The sequence below is a fragment of the Aspergillus caelatus genome (genome assembly GCF_009193585.1).
Source record: "Aspergillus caelatus strain CBS 763.97 unplaced genomic scaffold BDV27scaffold_37, whole genome shotgun sequence".
Taxonomy (NCBI): Eukaryota; Fungi; Ascomycota; class Eurotiomycetes; order Eurotiales; family Aspergillaceae; genus Aspergillus; species Aspergillus caelatus.
Genome location: NW_022475300.1, coordinates 25,548 through 41,091, shown reverse-complemented (window position 1 = coordinate 41,091; position 15,544 = coordinate 25,548). Strand labels below are relative to the sequence as shown.

The window sequence follows — 15,544 nt, the reverse complement described above, 5'->3', positions numbered from 1 at the left end:
TATTGCCCGAGACGATCTAGACATGTATACATAAAAGTGGAACTATAAATGATACCATTTGCTGCTAGCGTGAATTGGATTGCTTACTCTGTCTACCTAGGCAAGGTTGAAATTCCATTTCTGGTCGTAAAAATTAGATGTTCATAGTAAAAGCTACGTGGTTCTATTTCGCACCCTTCCCCTTAGCCTCTGTCTCACCAAGTTCGCGCACATAAATCTTGACCGTCCCCTCGGCAACGTCATCCTTTCCGTCTTCAAACCCTGGGCTGACAGCAATTGCCAGATACTTCCCATTACCACTGAAATCCACGGCAGCAACACTAGACTGGTACTTCTGGTACTGCCTGATTCTCCTCTTCGCAATTCCATCCCAGAGAGCAACCACACCATCACCGCCTCCAGATGCAAAGGTCCCATGTACCGGGTGGAAGGCAAGAGTATTCACGGGGTATACCACGTCGACATCATCGGCCGTCTGGCGATGGCACTTGAAGGCGTATTTTCGCGCTTGCGATTCAGGAGAAGGATCAAACCATTCGACAGCAACTCGACCCTCAATGCTTGAAGAAGCGTAACCCGCATCGTCAGGCATGCATGCCACGCACCGTGTCATAAACTTAAGACTGCTTTCTCTCCGCTGCCATGGTTCCACCTCAACCTTGTTCGGAGCGGTACCATCTAACTGAGCCGTGAGGAGAGATAGCGCCTTGAGATCATAGATATGCAATGCGCGCGAGGCCATTGCGACGACCAGCTTCGTAGCAGTGAGAGACATGGAGAAGGGCTTGGATGGGAGGGGAATAATCGACGGTATAGAGTCCGGGGCATCGATGCGATGTACGTGTAATGTGGAGTCCCAGGATGCCGATATCACCAGTTGGTGTTCCTTGCTGTAAGCGACGCTTCGAACACCTGCTTCATGGCTGCTAAGCACGGTCTGGGTTGATGTTGCTACGTCAATCCTGCAGATTATTAGCACTGCATTACAGTATCTAAATCGATGGAGTGAAAATACGGTTGGACTCACTTCCTCACGTCCCAATCCAAGCCGGCTGTGTAGATCTCGTCCTCGGTTGCGCCAAAGCACACATCAAGTACCGGAGCACGGTGCTCGAACTTCTGTAATAGTTTGCCTTCTCCTACATTCCCGTTTTCATCGCGCAGCTCGTAAAGGTATACATTCTTGTCCCAGGAGGATACAACAACTCGTGTGGAATTAGGGTCGGGAGAGAACTTTAAGGCGGAAATGGCATCTGTCGGTGGAGACGCAACGATAAACTGGTCTATAAGTGTATTAGCCAGGTATGAAGAATATGCTGTAAAAATTAATACTTACTCGACGCCATGATTGCGCAAAGTCACCGAGAAAAGCCAATTGAAGCAGCAACGGCGGATAGTTGTTGATCGGCCGGCGTCATATCGAAGCTTCGGTCCTTCAAATCATTTTCTGCCGAAAGATACCGCCCTGCAATATTCTCCCCGCCATTATCAATGAGTGCAATCGATAAAGTCTCACAACTTATCTATACTACGTGCTTTTCCAGTTATCTTACATTTCCATCATAGGTGGATTACCATGCCATTTGCGCAGCTAGTGATAGGGCCTCCCGGTGCGGGAAAGTCGACATATTGCAATGGCATGCATCAGTTCCTCGGAGCAATTGGGCGCAAATGTTCGATCGTGAATCTGGACCCCGCAAATGATAAAACGTCCTACCCATGTGCGCTGGATGTTCGTGACTTGGTTACTCTTGAGGAAGTAATGAGTGAAGACCACCTAGGTCCGAATGGCGGTATATTGTATGCGCTAGAAGAACTGGAGGAGAACTTTGACTGGTTGGAGGGGGGGCTGAAGGAACTTGAAGGTAGGCGTCGGAACTGGCGTGACAAGCTTGCTATGATATACTGATTATGAGTCGTTTCTAGAGGACTATGTTTTGTTTGACTGCCCAGGTCAGGTCGAGATCTTCACGCACCACTCATCATTACGAAACATTTTCTTCAAACTTCAAAAGATGGGATATAGAGTATGCTTCTTCCCATTCCGTTCTCGGTATATCATAACATACATGTAGCTGACTGCTGCTTTAGTTAATCGTAATACACCTAATTGACTCATATAACCTCACTCTACCTTCTATGTACATATCCGCCCTCATCCTCTCCCTCCGCGCCATGCTTCAAATGGACCTTCCCCACCTCAACGTCCTCACCAAGATCGACAATCTTTCGAACTACGCCCCGCTCCCTTTTAATCTAGACTATTACACAGAGGTACAAGACCTTTCATATTTGCTGCCACACCTGGAAGCGGAATCCTCTCGGCTTTCGCATGATAAGTTCGGGGCCCTCAATCAAGCCATTATAGACCTCGTTGAAGATTTCGGACTCGTTGCATTCGAAACGCTAGCTGTCGAAGACAAGAAGAGCATGATGAGTCTATTGCATGTGATTGACCGAGCAAGCGGGTATGTGTTCGGACCTGCTGAAGGTGCAAACGACACCGTCTGGCAGGTTGCTGTTCGGGACGGCCTGGGAACTATGGACGTCCGAGATGTACAGGAACGCTGGTTAGATGCCAAAGATGAGCACGATGAACTTGAAAGGCAAAGATTAGAAGCAGAGGCCAAAGACCGAGATGAAGCGGCCGGTGCCACCAAGCCCAGCGCCGGCTACGAGGACGACGATGAGTACGACGATCTTGGCAGGGGATTCATACCAGACAGCGGAGTGAAAGTTGTACGAAAGTCATAACATGAATTTTACCATCCTCTAGTATACATGTATCATAGGGTATCTCTGATGAATGAAAAAGAAAACCTCGCCAACAACGGCGGACGCACCCAAAAAAGCAAACACCTTTATCCTAGAGAAGACCATCAATCCTCCCCATCACTCCTCATATCAAGATCCTCTTCTTCATCCACCATCACATCCTCAACAACACCAGAGTCCTCCGTAGATTCCAACCCACCAACTAAACCCCCAAGCACCCCAACCTCCTCCGCGCCTCTCAACCGCACAATCTCCTTCCTCGCCCGCCGAATCGCCTCTTCCTCCGCCTTCCGCATCGTCCCAGAAACCCTAATAACCCGAAAAACACAAGGCCTCGTTAACGGAACATCCGACCGCCTCGACCGATTCGAATCCCCATACTCCGGCACCCGAGACATATAAGTAAGCGCAGTCCAAACAAGCCGGAACGACGCCCGCGGACAACGAATAATAGCCGTCGAAGTCGCAGGCGACAAATATTTAACTATCCCAATCGAACACAAGATTAATCACCATTTCAGCCCGGCATAAGAACCCTCTACCAAGATAGGGCTAGCCAAAAAAAAAAAAAGAAAAAAAGAAAAAAGAAAAAAGAAAAAAAAAAGGGCACTATACATACCACTAACACCTCCAGCGGTAACACCACCCAGTCTCCCCACGCCCCAATCACCGAATATCTCTGCGACTTCCTCCCTCACCATCTTCGCGAGTAAACTCGGCGTCAGGGCGTCGGATGTGGGCGAGTGGATTTGCAATTGGGATTGTGCGTTTAGTGGTACATTTTTGGGCGCTGTGGTTGAGGGTGGCCATGAGGTGGGATCGGGGTAGAGGATGTCGAGGAGGAGGTAGCGGTGTTTGATGCGGACCATTTTGGATTTCTTTTTGCTTTTTTCCCCGGGTTTTCTTTTCTAGAGTTGTATAGGGTTGGCTGGTGTGCTGAAGGTTCTTATTGAGGGTGGGATTTTTCTTGCGCGCCGGTTTGTTGCTGAATTGGGCGATAATGAGCGATTTCGAGGGCTGAGCACCCCTTGTGGGAAGGAGGTTCTTAGAATTCGCGGAGTTGGCGAAGTATGACGCGGTTTGAGTTGAACCGTAGATTTAATGTACGGATATGTTTTATCGATTCAAGAATTGAAGCTCTAAGTTAGTCTTGCCTATAGCGGTTAGTTTCATTACTTCCCGAAGTTTGATAAAGGGCAATGTGGGGGGGTGTGTCTGCTATCTCGGGCATTTCATAAATCAATTGAACTGTAAGACACTCATTAAGTCACTTCATCTGGAATGAATTTTCTTCTTTTGTTTTTGTAATTCTTTGACTTCTACTTTTTGCTCAAAATTCTAGACCCGCCAACTTACATGGGCAACGCGGGCAGGGCCCCGATACCTCTCAGCTAAGTCGACGAACACACCGAGGAGCTTGGCTATAAGAATCGAGACAAACATTACTCGAATTTGAAGCGATATGGAAGATCATTGAAATTATAACCCATTGGATTGTAAATCAGGCTGTCGTAATTCTAACTCTTCTAAACAGATTCTGCCTTTTCTGCCCTTGCATAGAATTCATCAACCCTATCAGCTAGTCATGCCACATGTGCGCACTACAGATTGTGAGGTGAAATAAAATGATATAAGAATCGAAACAATGCAACGCAAGCCATCATAACTCCAACGTCAAAGAACATGACGGGATTTTATGAGAATACCAGTATCCCACACTGGCCACTTCCACGAGTGTAAAGATATAGAAAAAATGAAAAGGTAAGAAATTAATAAGGATATATAAAAGATTAGAGGTTGACCTCGACACGGCCTTCGGATCCACCCTTCTGCAGGGCAGGGAGCAAGTAGGTGATATCGTCCCAAGGGTGTCTGTAGAGACCAGTACGCAGGCGCTTCTGGTCAAGGTAGTGGGCAATCAGACCGATACTGCGACCCAAGACAAAGAGACCGTTAAGGACACCCATCTTCATGTAGTCCTCAACTTCCTCCGGAGAGAAGGCACCGGAGTTGCGCATGAGGTCGACGAAGCAGACAGCAACGCAACCGTCGACGTTCAGGATGAGGTTGTCCTTCTTAGAGGTGGTGACGGTCTCAACAGCGATGGCGTAGTCGAGCAGCTTGGTGCTGGGGAAGTGCTTCTTGGCGAACTCCTTGACCAACTCGACACGAAGATCGGGGTTGTTACGGGACTTGACACGGTGACCGATACCAGGAACTATGCGCGGTTAGTGATGCGTCTTGAATTGAAAGTGGAGTAGAAACAACGGTAGGGGGAACATACTGAGCTTGTTCTCCTTCCTCATAGTATCAACGAAGTCACGGGGGCTCAGACCCTTGTCGAAGGCCTTGGTGAACTCCTCAGCAGCACCGTCAAGGGCACCACCGAAACGAGAACCAATGGTCAGAAGACCAGAAACGAGAGCACTGATCAGATCCTTGCCGGCACGGGTGGTGATGATGGTGTTCATGGCACCAGACACGGCAGGACCATGATCAGCGGTAAGCATGAGAACCATCTCCAAGAACTTGCTAGCGTAGGCGGGAAGGCGGCGGCGGAACCAAAGAAGAGACATGACACCACCAATGCCAATGTCCTCCCGGAAGACATCGGAGATGGGCATACCGGCGTAGAGAAGCTCCTGGCCACGGTCGTCGGAGATAGTGGAGATGAAGGCAGCGGGCTTACGGACGAGACCGAGCTCCTGGGCCCAGGAGTAGTCGATAGGGATCTTAGGGGGAACAGGCTCGGGCTGAGGCTGGATGTTGCCCTTGCTGACCTCCTGCTCGTAGACCTCCTTGAGCACCTTGGGCATGTCCTCAAAGGTCTCGGGAACGTGGATACCAGCCTCCCTCATGGCCTTGTTCTTAGCAACAGCGGTTTCCAGGTCAGAGTTGGCGGAAGCACCAGCGTGACCGAACTGGACCTCGGTCTTGAACATGCTGGCGCAGGTACCAATAGCCCAAGCAACAATGGGCTTGGTGATGGTGCCGTTCTTGACGGCCTCGATGACACGGTACTCCTCAACACCACCGACTTCACCGAGCAACACAAGGATCTTGCACTCCGGCTCGTTCTGGTAACGCAGCAAGTGGTCGATGAAAGTGGTACCAGGGTAACGATCACCACCAATGGCAACACCCTCGTAGACACCATCGGTATTTTGAGAGACAATGTTGTTCAATTCGTTGGACATACCACCGGACTTGGAGACGTAGCCAACAGAGCCCTTGCGGTAGAGCTTGGAAGCCACAATGTTGTCCATCATACCACCAGTGTTACCAATCTTGAAAGCACCAGGCTTGATACCTCCGACGGTAGCGGGTCCAATGATAGTGATGCCCTTCTCCTTGGCAGTGACGAGGATCTCACGAGCGCGCTATTATCACTGTTAGTCGGAGTCTAGCTTGGCAGAGATCAAAAACCTACTCTTTCTGGGACACCCTCGGCAATGATGGCAATGGCCTTAATCTGGGGGCAGTTCATCAACTCCATGGTAGAGCTGTAAACGGAACGGGAGGAGGCGAAGTTCACAACAGTGTCAACATCGGGGTGCTTGGCCATGGCCTTGGAAACGTCCTGGTAGACAGGGAGCAAAGTCTCGCTAGTACCCCAGTACATCTTGCTCACGAATTGACCACCGAAAGTGTAGATGATACCGGCGACTGAGGGTGTGCTGCGCTTGCAAATGAAATCGAAGTCGAGCATGCCCTGCACGGCCTTGGGCTGCATACCACTATTACAATGGTCAATATATGATGTTGACCTCCAGAGGACAGAAGTACTCACTATACGAAACATCTGGTCTTGTTGTGGAAAAGGGCATGGTTGAGAGGAGAGAGCACACGGCTGGGGGGTGCGAAGCGGGTGATGTTGTCGTTGGCAGAGCCGCCATTGGCGGTGTTGACAAGAGGAGCGGTAGAAGACATGATGGCTAATTACTCTGTCAATCCAGCCAACATTAGCGAATTATTCACGATTCCAGAACTGGCGGGAATAGAAGGTCCAGAGGATAGGGAATGTATGATATCAGTATCCGAACTGACTCCGAGGAAGCATACCTGTCAACAGAGCTCCAAACGTAAAACAATCAAAGGAAACAAGAAGGTATTATTAGGTGGGTATGTAGGTGAGTTAAATGATATAGAGGAGAGCAAGTCGCAACAAGTAATAGCGACCTGGGAGGGAAGGAGAAGATAGATGGGAGAGAAGGATAAGGGACGATAACTAAGGAAGGAGGATGGAGAAATTGGAATTGGAGGGGGGAATGAAGTGGATTAATCGATGAGTTAAGACGGAGGGGGAGAAGAAAAAAAAAATAACAACAGAGGGGAACGATATCGGGTTAAGATTGGGGGTTGGTACGGAGTAAAGAAATTATGGAGCTGCTAATAATAATTTTTGAGGTGAAGTACAGAAGCCCGGAGTCTGAAGTATGTACGGCGTATGGTTGGTATGTATCAGGCAGGTAATCGTATGGGTGGGCGGTATGGGGCAGTACTATACGGTCTTGAGAAAACGGCGGGGGGCGCAATGCGGGACCAGTTGGGAAAATAGTCGTCTGGCCTGAGGCTAAATTCGGATGTCGGGACTTGAAACTTGAAAAGAACGGTCCTAATAATAACCTTCCGATGAGAATCCTTATTGGAAAATCTAGTCTAGTTGATCGGGACTCGGGACAGCCACAGATACCATCTTGAGAAGCTACGGTGGTATAATGAAAGAGCTAGGGCTGGTGTGACGGCGTACAGACTCCAGAGTACTGCTTACGGAGTGCGGAGGATGCGACAAGAAAACCTGCAGGGTAATAATTTGGGGGGGCGATAATGTTGCTCAACAAAACTCAAGTTCTTGTTTTTTTCCTGCCTGGCGGTGATCTGAAGTACACCGTATAAACTGGACTGACTCCAGTGGTGACCCGAAGTACACGGTATTCATAATACTGACCCCGAGAGTGATCTGAAGTACACCGTATATACAATACTGACTACGGTCAAAAAGGGTAATGAGTAGGATAATCGGGCCATGTTCAACCAAGTCTCGACTCCATAAAGTTAAGGCCCAAGACACTAATTCTGTAAGATGATCTGGTCGGGACTAAAGATGGGTGGGGTCGATGAACGTCTAATATTATTTTTTTTTCCTTGTTGGCACAGGGATGCCAGTGTACCTTCCCACTAGTATACAAAGTACACTGTAAACCCGAGTACACATCATCCATCGCCTGCATCACACTACGTAAAGATACCGCTTGAGAAAATATTTTGATTCGATTCGGCTACCTGCTGCTAACGGACGCACATGACGATTGCTCACCGACTAAACATCATGCAATTCCAACAAAGATGCATTGGAACCGACTAATTCATTTTACACTTACACTTAGGGTGTTAGAAAAAGGTAGTATCCATGACTTCATGACAAGGGATCTGTAACTACGTCAGAGAATAGGAGGTGGTATTATGTACCTGGGGTAGTAGTAGGATGTACTGTACCTTGATACGTAGTAAACCAACTGAAGTATGTCCATGGGAATCTTCTAACCTTCTAGAAGATTATCTAAAGGCGGTGAACGAAGAGGGGATCGATGGGTACCTAAATAGTCAGGCAACAAAAATCATTCACTGACGGATCTGCAGGCCTGTAGTGGGATAGTCATCCAGTAGGCACTCAGTACTTGTAGGTAGATCTTGTCAATTAACGCAACACCCTGTACCTGGATATAATTCCGATTTAGACAGTGGTCCACGTGTACGCTGCACCTACGACGTATCAAACTCTCCTGAGGGGTCACCAACAAAACCTATCCAAAACCCAACAAAACCGATAATGAGAAACTAAAATTACAGATAAAACTACGATAAAGTGCGACTTCCGGAGGGAACCGTCCGAAGGGCGCCAGAAGTTGCCATTCATCAAGGTGTACAGTATTGAGGCTACAGCGTAGGGCAGATACTGCGTACTAAATACCCCTTCCCGAAGAACCCCAACAGAGTGGAAAGCGAAGCTCCCCAACCCGTAGGAATTAAGGCCGCTTGACACGGTGGGTCCTGGTGTGATCCACATCCTCTGCTGATCCCCACCGTATCTCAACACCTCTCCCGAGCTCGGCCTTTTGTGGTGTGTTTTGGTATTCCCGTATCGTGCTGGTATGGTTGCTTCGGAGGGGCCAGAGTACAGTTTTACCAGCAAAAAAATTCCCCTCCCCCTCCAACTTGTCATCCAAAAGAGTAATAATAATTTCCAGGAGCTGAAATTATTATCATCGCCGAACCCGACGTACTCTTTTTTTCTTCCTTCTTTTTACTGCGCCCCCCGTTTGAAATTGTTCTCCTATACCTCCAATACTCCTCTCTGGTAATTTTTGCCAAGCCAGAAACAACTTATTTTGTTTTCTTTCCTCACTTTTCCCTCTCTCACTCCAATCTATCCTCACATACTTCCCACACCTCTATACTCTTAATCTGGGGTTGACTTCCCTTCCTCTTTAACACTTTTATTTCCCCTATACTATCAGTCAATAGCTCCTTATTCCCCTCTTGATCCTCCTCTTCATATCTTCTTCTAGTCCTTTACCCCTCCAATATGTCCGCCAAGTCGATTCTCGAGGCTGATGGCAAGGCCATCCTCAACTACCACCTCACTCGTGCTCCCGTCATCAAGCCGACTCCTCTTCCTCCTTCCTCCACCCACAACCCTCCCGCTCGTCTCGCCTCTCTCTACTTCCCTGAAGACCGTGCCGTCAAGGATGTCCTCGACCAGGCCGAAGTGACCTACCCATGGTTGTTGGCCTCCGGTGCTAAGTTCGTTGCTAAGCCCGACCAATTGATTAAGAGACGTGGCAAGAGCGGTCTTCTTGCTCTGAACAAGACCTGGGCTGAGGCCAGGGAATGGATTGAGGCTCGCGCCGCCAAGGACGTCCAGGTTGAGACCGTCACTGGCGTTCTCCGTCAGTTCCTGGTTGAGCCTTTCGTTCCTCACCCTCAGGAAACTGAGTACTACATCAACATCCACTCCGTGCGTGAGGTAAGAAGCAATGTAGATCCAGAGGCAATTGTACAGGATATCGACTAACGTTTGGCAGGGTGACTGGATCCTCTTTACCCACGAGGGAGGTGTCGATGTTGGTGATGTTGACGCCAAGGCCGAGAAGCTTCTTATTCCTGTCAACTTGAAGAACTACCCCTCGAATGAGGAGATCGCTGCCACTCTCTTGAAGAAGGTGCCCAGCGGTGTTCACAATGTCCTCGTGGACTTCATCTCTCGTCTGTACGCCGTCTACGTCGACTGCCAGTTCACCTACCTCGAGATCAACCCTCTCGTTGTCATCCCCAACGCTGATGCCACCTCCGCTGAGGTCCACTTCCTGGATTTGGCTGCCAAGCTGGACCAGACCGCTGAGTTCGAGTGCGGCACCAAGTGGGCTATTGCCCGTAGCCCCGCCAACCTTGGTATTGCTGTCGCTCCTCAGGAGGGCAAGGTCAACATTGACGCTGGCCCGCCAATGGAGTTCCCCGCTCCTTTCGGCCGTGAGATGAGCAAGGAGGAGAAGTTCATCGCTGAGTTAGATGCTAAGACCGGTGCCTCTCTCAAGCTCACCGTCCTCAACTCCAAGGGCCGTGTCTGGACCCTGGTTGCTGGTGGTGGTGCGTCCGTCGTGTACGCCGATGCCATTGCCTCCGCTGGCTTCGTCAGTGAGCTCGCCAACTACGGTGAGTACTCCGGTGCTCCCACCGAGACTCAGACCTACAACTACGCTCACACCGTCCTCGACCTGATGCTGCGTGCTCCTACCCACCCCGACGGCAAGGTTCTTTTCATTGGTGGTGGCATTGCCAACTTCACCAACGTTGCTTCGACCTTCAAGGGTGTCATCCGTGCCCTGCGTGAGGTCGCCCCTGTTCTGAACGAGCACAAGGTCCAGATCTGGGTCCGTCGTGCTGGTCCTAACTACCAGGAGGGTCTCCGTAACATCAAGTCCGTTGGCGAGGAACTGGGTCTCGACATGCATGTCTACGGTCCTGAGATGCACGTCAGTGGTATCGTTCCTCTTGCTCTTCTGGGCAAGAAGAGCGATGTCAAGGAGTTCTCCGCTTAAAGAATTTCTCTTTCCCTTTTTCTTTGATTCTACTTAATTTAATCTTACGTGTGCATTTCGTTTCTGAACGCATGGCATGATATGGTTTCATTTTTTTTCTTTTATATTTTCTCCTGTGGGCAAAGAGCGAACAGTTGGACAAAACCTCGACCTGATTTTCGGGCCAAGGAGACGGGATATCCATTGTATGGAGTTGAAATTTAGACTTGGTCTTGCAGGGCATGAGATACATGATTCTGCGATGTTAGTCGTTAATAAGATACGATTACCAACGTTACGACATTCGATCCTACGTAAAACCAGCAAAGAATAGAAAAGTAGTAATCCAAAACTCACATTAGAAGCAAAGGAAACAAGAATCTTCTGTATAAAAAAAAAGAAAAAGAAAAAGAAAAAGTAAGAAGGACAAAGGGAAAAGATCCCACACTTTGTATAAGCAGTATGTAAAATCAATACCCATAAATACCACGTACATACAGTAACCTCAAAACAGGAGTCAAAATAAGCTACATTATAAAATACCACTAAGAAATAACCTCAATGACAAGCCCCAGATGATCCAGCGATCTCGATCCATGCAGAAAATAAAATAAACTCGTGGGATAAGGTCTTTGGTGTGGAATCGGGCTGTTCTGTTGTGAGTAACTTCCGCACGTCCGAGATGGGGTCGCCCCGGATGGACGGAGGGCACCACTATCTTGGTAATGACAATAAGGTATGGCTTGAGACGGAGCCGACGGGACGGGCCTTTGCAGGTGGATGGAGCTTGGGTGTGGATTTGAGGGGCCATTGATCTTATCTCTGTCTTATTTCCCTTTTTCCGGTCTTTTTCGGTTTGCTTTTGTTTGTGGTGGTGATTGTTTTGATATTAGGGCTTTGGGTGTGGGACGATTTGTGTATTGGGTGGGAGACGGTACGCTTTGGGGCTTTCGTGCTAGGGTTACTGAGTTGACTGATTTGTGTCTTTTAAGTTCCTGTATATGTCTAAGTGGGCTTATTTCAGTGACAGTGTAGCTACCTAGAGGTTGAATGGAGTGATATTGAAGTGGGTGAGTTTAAAGATTACATCGGACGAATGGAAGCGCTTTAATTAAAACGCCGATTAGGATAGCATCCTGCTGACACTTCCGAACAATGTGTTTTCTGGGCTAGTTTAATACTCCTTGTTTCGATACGAATAATTTTTCAAGTTTTTTTATTTAGAGTACTGACATTTCTTGAAAATAGTCGGCTCTCTGATCAGAATTCGATGTCGGTTAACGTGATAACATAGTTCGGCCTATATATTTAGTTGACCACCAAGTTCAGTGCCCACAAAAGACTAAAGATAGCAGATCGTATCAACGGTGAAAAAGAAAAAGAAGGACCTGCACGGTTTGCACTCGTGTCATCATCTGATCTGTAAATCTATATTATTGTGCTATCGAAGAAGGTTCGCGTTCCTGGGGGGCCGTTGCCCGTCTGACCACGGGTCTGTAATTGCGGATTACCCCGATTCAGCGAAGGATGGTTATTAGTGAGAGAGCCAGCTGCGATAGATTCATCCCGGAATCGCTCAAGCACGGCGCTATTTGCTGGTAAGTGTGGTATTCCTGTGGAAGGAAGTGATTGACCTGTGAGACGTGTTCGGTGCTGAGGGGTCATGGGCACCTCCTCTATACAAATATTAGGCAATGCAAAAAAACCACAGCAACATACTCACGATGTCTTGGATTTCCAGGAAGACTTGGAGGCGGCATTGCTGAGGCATCCGTTCTTTTCCTTGCTCCCTTTGAGCTTCCAGTGCCGCTGCGTTGATATCGATGCAATTGCTCCACTCCCTCTTGGTCAACGGGGAAAATGTTCTGTTGGCGATGAAATTGTGCCTGCAGTGGCAATAGTGGGCCCACTTGTCTGTTCGATGCCGAAGCTGGAGGGTCATTCCGTGATGCTCCTAAGGAGTTCAGTGCCTGGGAAACTGAGTCCGATGCAGCGGTTTGCATATGGGACCGCATTGCCCGAGATTTCAGCAAATTATAGAGATTTGTGATTTGGGAAAACCTCTTGCACTTTTCTCGGTATAAGTCAACAAGCTCCTGGTTCTTCTTCTGGAGTTGCTCATGTGTCGCCTGCATATCTAGTCCTTACTCAGATGAAAGCTCGGGTAGCCGAGTTGGACGGCACGAACCTGATAGTCTTGCCTGTAGAGTCGAAATTTCCGTGTTGGCATTATGAATAACTTTATCCATCTGTGTATTTAAGCCCGTATACTTTTCTGTGAGTGTCTTTGCGAGAAATTCCTGGTAGTAGCTGTTGTCCGTCAGTACGCAATAGCTTCGAGCAGCGGACAGAAACACGCACATTTCTTGGGTTGTTTGGTAGGTCCAAAAGAGCAATGCGCGCCCAGCACACTCCATTACGGTGTTCGGATCTAACCCACTCAATACGCTGGTTTTATAATCCTCCCTTGGGTTTAAGACAGTTATCACGACATCATCTGGGTTGACGAGGATTGTCTGACATGCCGGGAAATGACGTTCGCCAACGTTGGAACTCGAAAGGCCAAGGGTACCTGCACAAGTAGGACAGAAGATGTGTCTGATGTGTCGATGCTTAGCATCCACAGAGACAATAGGGCAATAGACGTACAATATAAGACGGAGGGGTCCGACTTACGAACAAGTCGTAACAACCGCTTGTTCCTTCAACTGACATCGACATTTTAGTGCATTGCATCGGAGATAGAAGTCCATATTGAAACTATAGCATGAAGTAGTCTTGAACGTTAGAAACCAACATGCGAGAGGTGTCGAATGTTATGGTATGGGTAACCGATGGTAGCCATACGCACACATGGCAAGGATCATAAAAAAGGTATCCACAGAGAAACCTGGGGACTACACGTAGCCAGTTCCATCTTCTCCCTTATGATATCTAGTAATATTTGTTGGGTATCTTAATATACAAAATTCACAGAATAACGCATCCTCTACTATAGCAACATATTCATCTTTCCATCATAAGTTAATCATTTAATCAGAAGAAGAAGGTATTCCCTGAAGCATCACGTCGTGTAGTGCGCATCTTCTCCTCGAATTCTGGTCCTGGCTCGTATTCTCGCCAAAGACTAGCAGGGTAAATATGCTTATTCCGCTCATACCACCGTCTGTCAACGACCTTCGTCGATGCAGGATCCTTATCAGCACCCTCAAGTTGGTCTGTATTCGAACTCAATAGAGGGCCATCATTGGTAGGAGCTGTTTCAGGGGGCTTGTCGGAATAGTCGAATAGTAATCCTCCAGCACGTGAGAAGCTGGGTACTCGATTGGCAATAAAGTAGTACAGTTCGTAATGCTTGATGACGGTTAGCACCTTGGTCACGATAGAATGGGGACGAAAACAACCACTCACATGTGGAACGATTACATCCCCCTTCACTAGCATCAAATCATCGACACTGACCCTTGCCCATTCGCGTCGATTATCTTTCCGTCCCTTTGAGGCACCACTGTTACCGCCAACTCCTAGTTCTGCTCCCACCTTTCGGCATCGGTCCAAAAATAACCAGACTGGGTCGCCTTTTTTAACCTTGACTGTCCCCGCGGGAATATTCGTTCCATCATAGAAAATAAATGGTATTAAGATTTCCGTGTTCTTTACGGCGTCCTGCATCGCCAGGAATTCCTTGCGCAAGGCATCCCGCGCTTCAGCTTCAGCCTTCAGCGCAGCTTTTGTCATTGCTTTGGGTGGGGGTGGAGCGTTTGGATTTGGGGTAATCCGACGTGACGGCGGTAAAGAGCTGTTATCTACCGGCGTTCGTGAAGCGGAACGTGGTATGCTGGCCGCGGAATCTTCTCCAGTATTATCATCTTCTCCCTCATCATCTCCAAAAGAGAGTTTGCTCTTCGCAAGCGGCTTCTTCTTCTTCTTCTTTTTGGGGGGTCCATCGCTTCGTGTCGAGGCGCTAGTAAGTCGCGATAAGCCTGAGAACCTCTTAAAAGTGCGCTTTGACTTACCTGTCGGTCACATCGCCACCTGATGGAGTTGCGCTTCTCAAATTACCAGAAGTGAACCTCCCCAGTGACTTATCATGTGCTTCTCGTTCCTTCTGCTCGAGAACCTCTGCGCGACGCTTGCGAAAATCAGAAAGATGGACTAGACCAACAGTCTGTGACTTGAGAAGTTCTTCTGCAGAGGCTGTCTGGCTTGTGAAAGACCTAGGTGTCGAGCTATGGCTCGGCTGTTCTGATTGCGACATTATGCTGGATTAAATGTGCAAAGCAGGATACCTGACGTAGATCGAAATCGAAGATCTCATAAGTAATCGATGTACTGTTGCACGTGACCGCGGAAATCGAGACCCAAGAGTAAAAGTGAGACCGAAAGAGATAGTCAATTACATGATAATTTTGTATTAAATTGGTACAGTCACCATACAGTTAGGCTGACTATAATTTTATTCGGTTTTACTGATGGTAACTTGTGCTTATCATTTATTGGCTGAAGTTTTGCCATGCCACTTTATTTATATATGTTGTGGTTATGCATATACAAAAGATAGAGCAGCATATTATAAGTTGTGCTCTATTTGTGTTGGATAGAAATATCACGCTGTTTGTATCTATACCGTATAAAAAGACCAAAACCAGGTACAAAAGGCATATATTGACTAGGCAAAAATATTTCATTAA

The 15,544-nt window shown here is 48.0% G+C and overlaps 7 protein-coding genes across 7 annotated transcripts; 2 read left to right on the top strand and 5 right to left on the bottom strand.

Moving 5' to 3' along the window:
• Positions 1–96: 96 nt before the first annotated feature.
• On the bottom strand, positions 97–1,363 carry BDV27DRAFT_123972 (WD40 repeat domain-containing protein). The gene is made up of 3 exons (XM_032065986.1): positions 1,337–1,363; positions 1,028–1,283; positions 97–962 (listed from the first exon to the last, which is right to left on the bottom strand). The coding sequence occupies exons 1-3, from the start codon at positions 1,344–1,346 to the stop codon at positions 164–166; spliced, it is 1,065 nt and encodes a 354-aa protein (XP_031930408.1). The 5' UTR covers positions 1,347–1,363; the 3' UTR covers positions 97–163.
• A 161-nt stretch (positions 1,364–1,524) lies between these two features.
• BDV27DRAFT_123971 (GTPase GPN2) lies at positions 1,525–2,771 on the top strand. Its single transcript, XM_032065985.1, has 3 exons — positions 1,525–1,865; positions 1,927–2,027; positions 2,092–2,771. Exons 1-3 carry the CDS (start codon positions 1,577–1,579, stop codon positions 2,752–2,754), a joined length of 1,053 nt encoding a protein of 350 aa, XP_031930407.1. The 5' UTR covers positions 1,525–1,576; the 3' UTR covers positions 2,755–2,771.
• A 90-nt stretch (positions 2,772–2,861) lies between these two features.
• On the bottom strand, positions 2,862–3,862 carry BDV27DRAFT_123970 (Rpp14/Pop5 family protein). Its single transcript, XM_032065984.1, has 2 exons — positions 3,395–3,862; positions 2,862–3,259 (listed from the first exon to the last, which is right to left on the bottom strand). The coding sequence occupies exons 1-2, from the start codon at positions 3,642–3,644 to the stop codon at positions 2,880–2,882; spliced, it is 630 nt and encodes a 209-aa protein (XP_031930406.1). The 5' UTR covers positions 3,645–3,862; the 3' UTR covers positions 2,862–2,879.
• A 376-nt stretch (positions 3,863–4,238) lies between these two features.
• BDV27DRAFT_123969 (putative ATP citrate lyase, subunit 1) lies at positions 4,239–7,219 on the bottom strand. The gene is made up of 5 exons (XM_032065983.1): positions 6,838–7,219; positions 6,566–6,719; positions 6,206–6,512; positions 5,060–6,155; positions 4,239–4,993 (listed from the first exon to the last, which is right to left on the bottom strand). The coding sequence occupies exons 2-5, from the start codon at positions 6,703–6,705 to the stop codon at positions 4,566–4,568; spliced, it is 1,971 nt and encodes a 656-aa protein (XP_031930405.1). The 5' UTR covers positions 6,706–6,719; positions 6,838–7,219; the 3' UTR covers positions 4,239–4,565.
• Positions 7,220–9,019: 1,800 nt separating this feature from the next.
• aclA (putative ATP citrate lyase subunit (Acl)) lies at positions 9,020–11,151 on the top strand. The gene is made up of 2 exons (XM_032065982.1): positions 9,020–9,802; positions 9,861–11,151. Exons 1-2 carry the CDS (start codon positions 9,362–9,364, stop codon positions 10,872–10,874), a joined length of 1,455 nt encoding a protein of 484 aa, XP_031930404.1. The 5' UTR covers positions 9,020–9,361; the 3' UTR covers positions 10,875–11,151.
• A 1,130-nt stretch (positions 11,152–12,281) lies between these two features.
• BDV27DRAFT_155029 (uncharacterized protein) lies at positions 12,282–13,606 on the bottom strand (the record flags this gene model as incomplete). Its single annotated transcript, XM_032072067.1, has 5 exons — positions 12,282–12,529; positions 12,577–12,990; positions 13,042–13,163; positions 13,215–13,451; positions 13,530–13,606. The coding sequence occupies 5 exons, from the start codon at positions 13,604–13,606 to the stop codon at positions 12,282–12,284; spliced, it is 1,098 nt and encodes a 365-aa protein (XP_031930403.1).
• A 201-nt stretch (positions 13,607–13,807) lies between these two features.
• BDV27DRAFT_74404 (FAM50/XAP5 family protein) lies at positions 13,808–15,126 on the bottom strand. Its single transcript, XM_032077463.1, has 3 exons — positions 14,870–15,126; positions 14,265–14,817; positions 13,808–14,207 (listed from the first exon to the last, which is right to left on the bottom strand). The coding sequence occupies exons 1-3, from the start codon at positions 15,109–15,111 to the stop codon at positions 13,890–13,892; spliced, it is 1,113 nt and encodes a 370-aa protein (XP_031930402.1). The 5' UTR covers positions 15,112–15,126; the 3' UTR covers positions 13,808–13,889.
• Positions 15,127–15,544: the final 418 nt, after the last annotated feature.